This window comes from Camellia sinensis, chromosome 9 (assembly GCF_055761805.1).
Source record: "Camellia sinensis isolate YWXY chromosome 9, ASM5576180v1, whole genome shotgun sequence".
Lineage (NCBI taxonomy): Eukaryota > Viridiplantae > Streptophyta > Magnoliopsida > Ericales > Theaceae > Camellia > Camellia sinensis.
In genome coordinates this window covers 129,105,453-129,118,215 of record NC_138969.1, presented here as the reverse complement: position 1 = coordinate 129,118,215, position 12,763 = coordinate 129,105,453, and the positions used below count along the sequence as shown (strand labels likewise).

The following is a 12,763-nucleotide window of genomic DNA, read 5'->3' as shown; positions in this document are numbered from 1 at the left end:
CTCGGCAAGAGTTGCTACCATCTAAGTAAGGTATATTTAAAAAAGTAAAAAAAAATTTAAAATTTTAAAAATATTTATGCAAAAAAAAAATATATATATACAAAAAAAAACATTTAATTTTTAGAAAACTAACTTTTAAAATTTAAAAAAAAAATCAAACCAAAAAAGTTCCTCGCACAGCAGTTCTTAGGCTCTATTTGGAAGAGTTTTGGAATTATGATTCCAGCTTTTAGTTTGCATATGGTGTTTAGTTGTTATTTTCAAAAATTAATTCCACACTCATTTTTAAAAACTTGATCGAATGTGGAAAAATTTAGACTAACCGGTCATCCCACCAGTTGTTCGGTTGATTGACCAGAACAGTGCAATTTTTTTATTTATTTTTTTTGCAATTAACACTTGTTAATTTTTATATATTCAACAAAAACTATTTTCCAAATTTTTAAAATTTTTTTATGAACTTTAATAGAATTTTGAATTATATGTTTAGTTATGAATTGTAAATTTTTATATCAAATATCATATATCACATCAAAATTTTTCACTTAATTCAAAACTCTTTTAAATAAAATTTTCGCTCTCAAATCAAAATTATAAAATTCACAAACCTAAAATCCAATTCTATTATCCAATCATCTATTATCAACTCATAAACTCTAGCGAATGCAATTTTCATCTTCCCTCCTAAAAGTCCCCTCTTTTTTCGCTGGTATGTAAAACCCCTCATCTCTCTCCACGATTTTCACCCTTGCACAGCCGTTCTCTCACGATTGGTAGTTCTCTCCGTGGGTTTCCGCTTCATTCTGGGTCGGTAGGTTCGTCCCCTCTACTTGTCTCTCATTTTCTTATCCGAATCTCTGTTTCTCTATTTGCTTTGTATTCCTTTCAATTTTCAGTTATTTGTTTTTTTTGCCAAGGGTTACTAGAATCTATATCCAATTGTTGCACCATGATTCAGGGTATACAATCTGAGTTTGAATTAGTGTTACCAAATAATTTCAAAGCCATTCAAAGTTTTCAACTATGGATTTCTGGTTTTGTATAAATGGAAGAATAAAGCATGAAAATTGCAGAATAAATAATAAAACCCTTCAAAGTTTCAAAATTCTAACCCTAACTTAACCGAATCTAAGGATGTCATGTACTTCCTTGTTGTGGCAAATTTGAATTGCTTGAAATCTTGCACGATACAAGGCAATAATTTGAATGTTGATAGAACATTGCCTTCGATACGCCTTGGATTACCCTCTTCCTCTTTGGAAAACAATTCTCTCTTTCTCTCTCTCTTCAAAGTTCGTATTTTCTCACTGCTGTTCGAAAATCGCCTTCTCAATAATGTATGAATCTCTCTATCTCTGTATGTATATATATGTGTATTAGCTATGGAAAGCCTAATTGAATCTCACTCAAATCACACCCTAATTCTCCTGATCAATTTTTTATCAGAAAACCCTAAATTCAAATGGCTGCACGGAGAGGAGAATCAGAAGGTATTAATCTAATCTCCTCGACATACTCTGATGATGATGATGAAATGGAAGATATGGAACACCAAGAACCCCCAAACGATGACGCCAATGATAACATGGATTTGAACAACGACGATGATTCCAAGAACAACATGAGCGAAGAGAGAGTTGTTGATTCGGCCAATGATGACACACCACCACTGTCCAATGACGATTCTACCCCAAAACCACCCACCGATTTCCGGCCTCTAACTCCGTCTCTCTCATCGCCACCACCACAACAATTGGTTTTGACGGAATTGAGTAGAACTGTAATGCATAGGCTAACTATTGTGGATTATGGCCATGACGAAGTCGCATTGTCTCCTGAAGCTGAGGTATTTATGTGGTTGTGTACATGTATGTATTTGTATTTGGTATTTGGTATTTGGAATTTTAATTTTTTTTTTTGTTGAATTTTCTTGAATTTCTTTAAGGTGTTTAGTTTAGTAAATAATATGTTATTGCCTAGAAAGCACGGATACGGATACGATACGATACGGATACTTCAATACAGCAAAACCTAAAAAAGTAAGATACGGATACGGCTAGGATACGTTTATAAAAAAAAAAAAAAAAAAAAATAATTAGCAGTGAGTTACACATAAGTTCAAGAATGTTGAGAAATCATAGTAACTTTATGATGCAAAATACTAATCTTTAAGAATTAGGTATTAATTTAAGGCAGTAGCTATTTTAGTTTTTAAATTTTCAATAGGTCTTGCTAATATTTCATTTCAATATCAAGTCTAATATGTTGATATTATAATATCAAAACAATCCACAACTTGACCCTATGTTTTTTCCTTTTGCACTAGTCAAAAATATTCTATGCAAGTTTATTTGCTTATTTATTTATTGATATTTAATTTTACTATTGTTATATTATCTTATTATTCTTTACTTTTATGTAGTTATAGGGGACATGCATGATACATTGAAGATATGTCAATTTGATGAATTCTATTACTTTAGCTTATTATGTTATTTTTATTAAAAAAAACTAAGCAAAGTATTGTAAAAATATTCTATTTATCCTCGCAATTATATTATATTATGATGTTATGCAAGAAAAGATACAATTCTAATTTTGTAAAGGAGTAATATGTGACTTGGAGCATTTGATACTTTAAAATTAATTAAGAAGTATCCGATAATATGTGACTTGGAGCATCCGATATTTCAAAACTAAGTATCCAATACTTCAAAATTAATGAAAAATTAATTAAGAAGTATTCGATACTTTTAATAAGTATCTGATACGTATCCATGAGTATCCAAGGAGTATCGGTATCCGATACGGATACGATACGGATACGTTTTCTTATTTGAAGTATCCGTGCTTCATAGGTTATTGCTAATTTTTTTTTTTCCCTTTCTTTTGACAGGAGGGAGAGATAGTGGGCACTAGTGTCGTCATGATTAGTTCACAGCTTCAAACAACTAATGGTTTGTAACGATCATTAGCAATCACTATTGATAGTATCTATTGTTGATTGGTTCCCAATATGCTGTTTCTCATATACACTTTGTTTGACAATAGTCTTAAGCCATTATTTCTGTGTGCGTTTATGCTCATCAATACATTAATGTTGTAAACAACGTTAAACTGGTGCACTACAGTCATATATGCATATTCATACATTGTTTAAGTTGTATGATGTTTACTTTGTTTTCAGTGTTTAATCGTACAATTCAATCAAATTTCCGCCTCAACCAATCATTCGAAGTTTGGCGCATTTATCGTGTATAAATTTGTCATATATGCATTGTTGAATTGTTTCCGAGTATTTTGGTTGTCGTTAGCTTAGAAGCACAAATAAGGCATGATATAGACCCACCATCGATTTTTCAGAAGTTGGGACAATGGTGGTAGGTATGGGCACAGTGGTACACAAGCTTACACATAAATTACAAGAAGTTGTGCACACCCCATGGGTAGGCTTTTAAAAACTGAAGAAGTTCTAAAATTTGAAATCGGTAGTTGCATAGGGAAATTTAAGATTGAGAGAAAGTGTGACAAAGCTTCAAAAGGGTGTTCACAACATATGAGTTGTACACTTTATATAATAGTATAGATAGTATAGATAAAACAATTTTGAAACATTGCATAAGTTTATGAGAATTTTAACTTTAGCAATAATTATAAAAAACATAGGGTAGTGGAGGTAAGGGAAGTTATGAAGCGATGAAAAATCAGTTGGAATTTCTATAGAAGCTTTGAAGTGTTCAGGTAAAGGGATAATTTCATTGAATAAGTTTTCTAACAAGATATTACATAATTAGTAAAGGCCTGAAGAATGGAGGAAAAACATGTTGGTGCTCATTTATAATAACAAAGGCCAAAATCAAAGTTAATTATTAATCATCTAATCATTATGATAGCACTACTACTCTTTTCCAAATGTCTTGTATTTAATATATATATATTTTTTAGAATAAAGGTGACAATCAAATTAATATGCATAACGTAAAGTGGGATTTTTAAAAAGAAAAGCAAGACACATTATTAGGATAGTGGGATTATTTCGTTCAGTCTCTCTCTCTCTCAATTTACATGAGAGAGTGGTTACATTTAGGATACTATGGGTGTTTGATGTGTTTTTCTATTCTTTGTTTGCATATCCTTTTCTGTATGCCTTGTAACTTTTGTAATGGTAGGGCTCATAGGGGGGAGACTATGGGAATTCTATGTGATGCATATTAATTGATGTAGGATTAATGAGAAGATTGTGGCAGACTGATACAACTTTAGTGGTTATTAGTTGTTTTTGTGGAAAATATTGCTATATTTTTAATTTTTTTAGGAGTTTTAATGTTTGAGGAATAATATTTGATGCTTTATCTTTTATTACGTTGGGTGCGATGAGTTTGAGGCAAGTTTTTGGAGGCTTTGTGTTTAATGAAGCCTATAAAAAAGTCACTGTGTAAATGAAATTAATCCTAGAGGATGATTAAAAGTTGAAAGGATATTTTGAAAAGATTTGTGCTCTCTATCTTGCGTCATCAGTGTTTTCTTCTTCTTTGGGCATGTTTCGTTTGTCTCTCAAAATATGTTTTTGGAGAAAAATTCCAAAAACATGTTTGATTGAAAATTAAAAAAAAAAAAAAAAAAAAAAAAAATTCCAAAGCCACTTTTCTCTCTACTACACATCAATCAATCGCTTTTTCTATTTCCTCTCTCTTTCTCAATCACTTTTTCTCTCACATCCATCTACTTAACTACAAAAAAATATCAAACCATCCCAAATTCCAAAACTATTTTCAAAATTTACAACCAAAAAAAATTTCAAATTTTCTCAACTCTCTCTGGAAAATTATTTTTGAAATAATATCTCAAAACACAAACCAAACAAGGCTTTTGTCTTTCCTCATTTCTTCTATTCTCTAGTTCGTTTCTCTTCTACTCCCATTTCTAATTGTTTGTCTCTCTTGTTGTTAGATGCTTATATTATCATCTTTCCTTTTTCAATTTTCTTCTTTTGTCTATATTCTCTTTCTGCTCCTATCTTCTTTCTACTATTTTATTTCTTTTTCTTCTCTTTATTTTCTTAATCTTCTTCTCTATTATTTATCAGAAAAGAAACCAACATGTTTTATTTGCCCAATATATATTGGAAGAAAATCCTATGAATGTCAGGTTTCATTATTAGTTTTGTACTTAGTAGCAAGAATTGTGGGAAGGGGAGACGATTTTTATCTAGAATTGCGATTCAACGATTCGTAGCAAGAATCGTGTTAGAATCGCGCCCCATCGAGATAGAATTGCGGATCTAACTGGATGGGAACGCTCAAGCTAAGGATCTGCGTTTCACGACAGCAACAAAGAAGAAGAAGAAGAAGAAGAAGAAGAAGAAGGGGAGAGAGACGAAACTCAAAAAATCAGCTTCTCTCCAAATGACGTAGACTTCGACGTCAATTGATTTTCTCTCAGCCTCTCGTTCTCTGTCTCTTGCTTTCTCTTTCTTTTCTGATTCTTTCTCTCTCTCTGTCTCTCTCTCTCTCTCTCTATATATATCGTTGTTCCCTTTTAGGACTCTTTTTTTTTATTGGAACTCTTGCCAAAGAAAAGTTTCTTTTATTAAAACTCTAACTCGCTCTTTTTATTTTGTCAGATGAAAAGACTTTCATTTATTAAAAAGATAACGGCATTACTATTTTTGGGCTTTCGGGCTTATTTAGGATACACTTTGATTTGTTAATAAAATGAGCCTTATAATGAGCCTTAATGATACACTTTGGGTTGGCTAGCTTTTACATGAGCTCCTCATGTTTGGGCCTAATACTAACTAAGGAGTTGGAATTTAACTTATATCCATCTGTTTGATCTTTGAATTTATATTAAAAAATTATTGAACTTTTTAACTCATATTCATATAATAATATATTTGCAAAATATATTTCTATTATCATTAGAGAAGAAAATGTAATCTTACAATATATTTTTATATATTATTTAAAATATATGAACGCTCCCAACCAACAATTCTTGAAATGTCTACGATTCCATGCTCCCGCTCCTGTTCCTGCTCGCACTTCGTGCAACTAAGGTTTTGTATCACAGTGAAAACTTAAACTAGTGATTGTGATGATGCAAAGATCTCTCCTTGGGGATACGGTAGCTTCGACTTACATAGTTTCTTGGTTGGACCTACTGAGCTATGAAGCATGGACACTTCAAAGTAGTTGCCATAGTTGTGTCTTGCCGCTGGACATGTACTAGGACACATTCACTTGTGATTATTTATTTTTTATGGATGAGCTATTTATTATTAAGTGAAATGCTTTGGACATTTGTGGTATAGTAATAATGGTTTTTGATTGACAAAGTAGTATTTTGTATGTTAAATAATGATGTTTAAATTATGAATTGTGTTATTTCTTCATGTTTAATTAGTTAGTTTTCCATTATTTTTTGTTGTTTGCTAGTTCATATGTTTTTGATGTATATTGTGTTATTTCTTCATGTTTAATTAGTTAGTTTTCCATTATTTTTTGTTGTTTGCTAGTTCATATGTTTTTGATGTATATTTATCCAAAAAAATAAAATAAAAATGTTTTGATGTATCCCTGCCGTGTCAACGTCTTGATTTTTCGAGATGTATCCTTATCCGTATCCACATCTGTGCTTCTTAGCTACTGGGAATTGAGGTCCATAGGCAGGTGTCCCATCCCTAAGACTTTTTGCTTTTTATGGAGTGTATGTGATTTCTTGAGGGCCAACCTTAGAGAGGGATGCTGAATCAACTTGGGTGCTACTGATTTTCAAGATTTAAGTAGTTTTTGTGACTCTGGGAATAAGATTCAATGCTTTATCTGTCATCATATTGGTCGGATGAGTTTAGACAGTTTTTCCATACTTTTAGGGTTTTATATGGAGCCTATATCTGGGCATTATGTCACAATAGGAAATTATCCCTAAAATATGAATAAATTTTGAAAGATCATTTGAAAAAATTTTGCTCTCTATTTCTCTCACTACTTCCTTGTGCCCTCTCCTTGGGGTCCTTATCTGTTTCTCTTCTGTGTCATATGTCCTCTGTTTGTCATTCAATATTCTTATCTCCTCTTGACCTTTCTTTTGCCCCATATTAGTCTCTCTTTTATCTCCCTTTTCTATCTTCTTTCTGTACTCTCTACTTTTGTCTTCTTTCTTCTGTCTGTTTATATTTTTCTATCTCTATCTTTTCATGTACGAAAATAAAAAGAAATATCAACATTTCTATTTGTCCATCATGTACTCAGAAATTCTCATGAAGTGCAGGTTTACATCACTATGTCATGGCATGACAGGAAATGGAATCCTTCTCTCTGCCCTCCTCTTCCATTTGAAAAGTGCTTATTACTTTTTGGTGATAATAGCTTGAAATTATATATAGGATTTATCTTTTTCTTTTTTTGACAGTTTCTTTGTTTGGGGAATCTATGCCATTGTTCAGTAAGTAGTGCTTGTTCATGGACACTAATCTTCGTTTCTGGTGAAAAGGGATTTTACAAATCTAATCAAACTTTTGTTTAGCAGAAACTTCTTATCACGATGATTAGCAGCTTTTGGATGTCTAAAAAATAATGCTCAATTAGTGCACATCAGTGTGTGTTTGGAAGGGGAAAAATTGGGTACAAACCTAACCTTTGGCATAATGCACAAAGTGGTTGTCCTGATACTATTGAAAAAAGAAAAAAAATTAACTTTTTGTTGTGGACTGATAATTTTGGAGTCACAGCTATTCTTAGCAGGTTTATGACAATTGTGAAAGACAATTGTGAAACTATTCAATTTTGATATTGCAGAATCTTTATATTGCATTTATTTTTAACAGTTTTTACATGACAATGATAAAAAAAATCGTAGTTATCTGTTGCTAAATGAATGATTGATGGGGTCACTTATCCTTGTTGGCTTAAGATACACGACTTTTTGGCGATTGCAGAAACTTTATATTGCAATTGTGAACCTATCCAAGCTTGATATAGGAGAAACTTTGGGTCCGTTTGGTTTAGTTTAGAATAATGATTTGAGTGTCGAGTTGTGTTTTGAGTTTTTGAATCATAATTTGAAAAGAGAAAATTTGTTTGGTTATGAGTTTTGAAAATAGTTTTGGGATGATTTGTAATTTTTTTTTTTTGATTGATTGATGTATTGAATGTGAGAGCAGAGATGAGAGAGAAAAAGTGATTGATTGATTGATTAATAATAATAATAAATTAAAAAGAAGAGAAGAAAGGAGTTTTGAAATTAATTTTGAGTTGTATTTTAAAAATATGTTTGGTTAACATGTTTCATCCAAATCATGATAAATAGAGTTAAGTTTTGAAAAGTAGACCAAATGCTACCTTTATATTTTAATTTATGTGACAGTTTTTGAATGACCAGGATAAAAGAAAATTATAATTATTTGTTGCTGGTGTGGACTGATTGATTGGGTCATTTGCACTTGCTGGGTTAACATACACAACTTTTAGATAATGGTAGAGAAGATGGGTGGAGTTTCTTATTTTGAAAATTTTCATGACATTCTACTTTCTGTTAGTCTGTATGTTTATAAATTCTTTTCATTTGTAGTTGACGTTCATGAAAAAACACCTCCTGGAACTGCCTTGGTTGTAACATCTAGCAGTCAGGCGGCTACTACTCAATTATCTGAACAACTGGATGCATCAGAGTCTCACACAATGAACTATGCTGTGAATGAATCAGAAACTACTGTGATCGATGAAACAGTTACAGTTTCTGTGGAATTTCATAAGGATGTTGATCCGTTGGACAGGTTTCTTCCCCTACCACCAAAGGCTAAGTGCTCTGATGAACTGCAAGTAAGTGCCTGCAGAACTGGTATTCTCTTGTTAGTAGTTGATATATGAAAACTTACAATATGTACAGAACTTCGATATTTTGAAATGAGTTCCCTCAAAATGCTTCATCATATGACTGTCTGTAGCTTTGGACCTTGATGTTCCCTTCCTCTTTCATGACATCAATTTTTAAAGTTTAAACAGATTCAATTGCTTCCATGGCTCTGTATTGTTTACATTTCAATACCTAGAATAGTTTTGACTCTATGAAGTACCAACACTTCAAAACAAGTGCCGTATCCGTACACGGACAGAGTGGGGACACAAGTTATTTAATTAATTTATTTTGAGGGGACACTTTGGGACACTCTAGGGACTGCCAAGGCGTCTTTTCCCCCCATTTTTTTTAGTGCTTTTGATGAATGTTGAATGTTTATTATTATTTTCTTTTTAGATTTAAATACTTAATAGGTCATTCATAAAAACAAAGATATAAACCGTAAGTGTTAATTTAAATTTTTTAAAAAATAAAAAATAAATATAGAATTAGAGTTAGTTTTTGTTAATATTGATTGTTTGCCGATGTAATATTAATCTAGATAGTAAATAAAAATATATGAAAACATATTTTATTGTTGTGTCCTCGCCATGTCCGCGTCCTCATTTTGGGCTGATTGGGTTTACCCAATAAACCAACCATCTGCATTATGCATATGCCTTGGTTAATTTGAAGTATCCCAGCTTGTTGAGTCCTAGAAGTAGGGTAATTTGAAGTCTCCCTGTAAGACCGGGTGCTTTTGCAACCTTTTGAAGTCCTATGCTAGGCTACTTCTCTTCTCATTTGAAAAAAGTATCGAACTGTGATTCAACCTTGCTGACTCCCATTGTGGTATAGTCCCTTAGCTTTTACATTAGTCTGGAAAAATGTGGCAGTAAGGTATTGAACCACCACCTATGAAGCATGGGTACTTCGAAAAACATGCCGTACCCGTACCGGATACTTACTGGCTTATGGTACCTTGTATGGTACTTCTGTATACATACCGAGTACATGAAACACGTATTTAAATTTTTTCTTCTTAATTTTTGGCGTACCCAGACGTAGCTAGTATATACCCACACTGTACCGTACCTCATTTGAAACAATATTTTCTTCTACTACAGAGATAAAACTCCTGTCATTAGACTTCTTTTTTATTTTTAGCTTTATGCTTAGCATGATTTTAATTATGGTTTGTAAGTTATTTAATATATTGACATTTAATTTTGATTTACACCTTTACTTTTGACATTAAATGTTAATTATAGGTTGGATCTTAATAAATTAAACCATGTAATTAATTTTTTGCATTACTCTAAATTAAAAAGAAATATTTTTTTACAAATGTACCAAGCTGTATCCATACTTTACTTCTTTTGGATTTTACCGTATCGACGTACTCATATTGTACTAGTATCAGTACTCGTGCCTGTACCCATGCTTCATAGACCACCATACTAGTTAAGGGCATCGGGGGCATGCTTGTGTCTACATTGGTTTAGGTGGTATATTTCTTTGGATAAAGTGCATATGCAGATTTAGTAAACAAGTTTTGGTTACATGAGATTTTTAAAGTACATAGGACTTCAACGTGGGGTGCAAAGTTTCCTGCTCGTACATTTTAACTTCTATTGGTTTAGGTGGCTTACTTCTTTGGTTAAATTGCAAATACAGATTTAGTAAACCAAGTTTTGGTTACATGAGATGTTTAATGTATATAGGACTTCAACATGGGGTGCAAAGTTTCCTGCTTGAACAATTTAACTTCTATGGTCAAAATCTAACGTGTGCAGACTTGGATATCTACCATGTACTTCTTGTATTCATATTCTAGATAAGTGAAGGCTGAAGAATCTTTCCTTATCGGAGTAATGGCACAACTTCTAATGTTTCTATGTGAGTGTGTTGTTTCGTGCAATTTTGTGGAGCAGTTAGAATACATGCTTTGAAACTTAAGGAACCAAGAGGCTCCTGAGAATTAGAGGAATATAAGCCTTGTTCAGAATAGTTATTATTGTTTATTGCTTCCCTGCTGTAAAAGAGGGAGGCTTGTTCACTGGATATTTCCTGTTTGTCCCATTCTTCTTCCAACATTAATGGCTAGTAAACTAGACCTATCCTATTTATTTGGAGTTTCATTTTTCTATGGTTGGCTAAGGTGGATTTATTTTGCCTGATCCAATGTCAAGAGTTTGGTTGATATTTCTTTGGACACTTTTCATGGAAAGAAAATATTTCTGGAAGAATTCCCTTGATAACACCCCTCCTAAAGAAATAAAGCTTAAAATAAAACACGTAATGACCTAAATGGGGCCTATCTAGATTTTCTCTAACCTACTTTTTTTTTTTCTTTTTAATTATTATTTTTTATTTCTATTATTTTTGTGATGTGCTGTTGAAAACAACTTGTGAACAAACTACTGTAGTATATACCTTGTTTTGTGCCGGTGGTTGATGAGAGGCTCAGGCCAATTTTGCTAAAATTTGAGCTAGATAAGTCAGTAGGATGATTTGTATTTCCGGTACCCCCTGATTTCATTATTTTCTTTTAATTTAGGCAATTTTTGATAAGTAGCAAGGGTCAGGATTGTGGTCTTGATACCCAATTTTCATGTGATTGATTAGAGGTTCCCTCTTCGGGGTCTATTAATGCAGAATATACTGAGTGTAATGGTGATACTATCGTACGCCATTCTACATGGTGTCACCGGCCAATAAAGAACCGCAAATGGGATTAGGTGGATAATCCTGTCTCCCACTAACCCAATAATGTTGTGGTTCCTGCCATAAATTGAGATTGCTCATTTGATGTGATACTGCTACGTGGTATCACTATTGCATCCAATATTTACTCCTATTAATGACATGCCTTGAATGACTGTCCTACTTCATGAGTTTTTTATGTCTTAAATTTTGGGGACTCTTGGTGGTGTGGCTGGTCCTTGTGTATTGATTAGTTACTGACTGAGTAGATCGTTTTAACTATGTTTTTGCCTGTGACTTAATGTTGTTCAACTCATTTTATAATGTGGCCACTCTAAATGTGTTGCTGATGCTAGTTGTCCTGAAATCTTTTACTTCATGTTTTTCTAAATGCAGGAGAAAATTAACAAATTTCTTTACCTCAAGCGACTTGGCAAAAGCTACAATGCAGAAGTGCGTAATAAAAAGGAGTATCGGAATCCTGACTTCTTGCTGCATGCAGTGACGTATCAAGATATTGATCAGATAGGTTCTTGCTTCAGTAAAGATGTATTTGACCCCCATGGATATGACAAAAGCGACTACTACGATGAAATAGGTCAATAACAGTTACTTGTATTCCTTCTCTCTCTCTTTTTCCGAATACAGATGTAAACAATTACATAGCAATGGTCTCATGTTAGTTATACATAATAATTGCTTACTAGATTAATAGTTCACATGTTGGTTTTTGTGGCTTTGCCAAATTTTCCAGGATTTTCAAGATTTTGTGTTGGATATTGTGTAAACTGCAATAGAATGATTTTAGTATGCTACCCATGCTGTAATGCTTGTATTTCTGTTGCTGGTAATTTGATGCATCGATAAATTGATAAAATTTATTTGTCAATATATATTGAAGGTAGATGTCACTCTCACACCTGGTCATGATGCAGTGCTGGAACAGTTTTCCTGTTCTGCTTCTTCCTTACCAGACAACTAAATCACTAAAGGTTGTTCATCCATTGTTAGATGGGAGTAGCAGCCTGCCCATCAGGCTGTAACATAAATATGAATTCAAGATACAGGGAGGCATACTTGCTGGGCTTCCTCCCTTGTAGGTTCTACCTAGGTAAAGTTCGTTATTTTGAAACAAAAGTTAGTGGCTAATCTTTGCCACTTTTTTTCCTGCATTGCATGGTATCAGAACAAAAAGAAGATTTTGTTAATACTTGCCAGA

General features: G+C 32.8%; 1 protein-coding gene across 4 annotated transcripts; it reads left to right on the top strand.

Annotated features, from left to right (window-relative positions):
• The first annotated feature begins 642 nt into the window (after nt 1-642).
• LOC114264622 (uncharacterized) lies at nt 643-12,359 on the top strand. Of its 4 annotated transcripts, none has more exons than XM_028205296.2 (5): nt 643-811; nt 1,447-1,846; nt 2,897-2,951; nt 8,572-8,822; nt 11,941-12,359. In XM_028205296.2, exons 2-5 carry the CDS (start codon nt 1,463-1,465, stop codon nt 12,148-12,150), a joined length of 900 nt encoding a protein of 299 aa, XP_028061097.2. In that variant the 5' UTR covers nt 643-811; nt 1,447-1,462; the 3' UTR covers nt 12,151-12,359. The 4 variants fall into 4 exon arrangements, with proteins under 4 accessions (XP_028061097.2, XP_028061094.2, XP_028061095.2 ...); XM_028205293.2 differs by having other exon boundaries at nt 2,897-2,957; XM_028205294.2 differs by having other exon boundaries at nt 643-815; nt 2,897-2,957.
• The last annotated feature ends 404 nt before the right edge of the window (nt 12,360-12,763 follow it).

Excerpts from the sequence above, each read along its gene's own strand:
- LOC114264622 (XM_028205293.2), top strand. The coding sequence starts at position 1,463 with ATGGCTGCACGGAGAGGAGAATCAGAAGGTATTAATCTAATCTCCTCG. Across the intron at positions 1,847-2,896 it reads CATTGTCTCCTGAAGCTGAG|GAGGGAGAGATAGTGGGCAC; the intron begins GTATTTATGTGG and ends TTCTTTTGACAG. Across the intron at positions 2,958-8,571 it reads ACAGCTTCAAACAACTAATG|TTGACGTTCATGAAAAAACA; the intron begins GTTTGTAACGAT and ends TTTCATTTGTAG.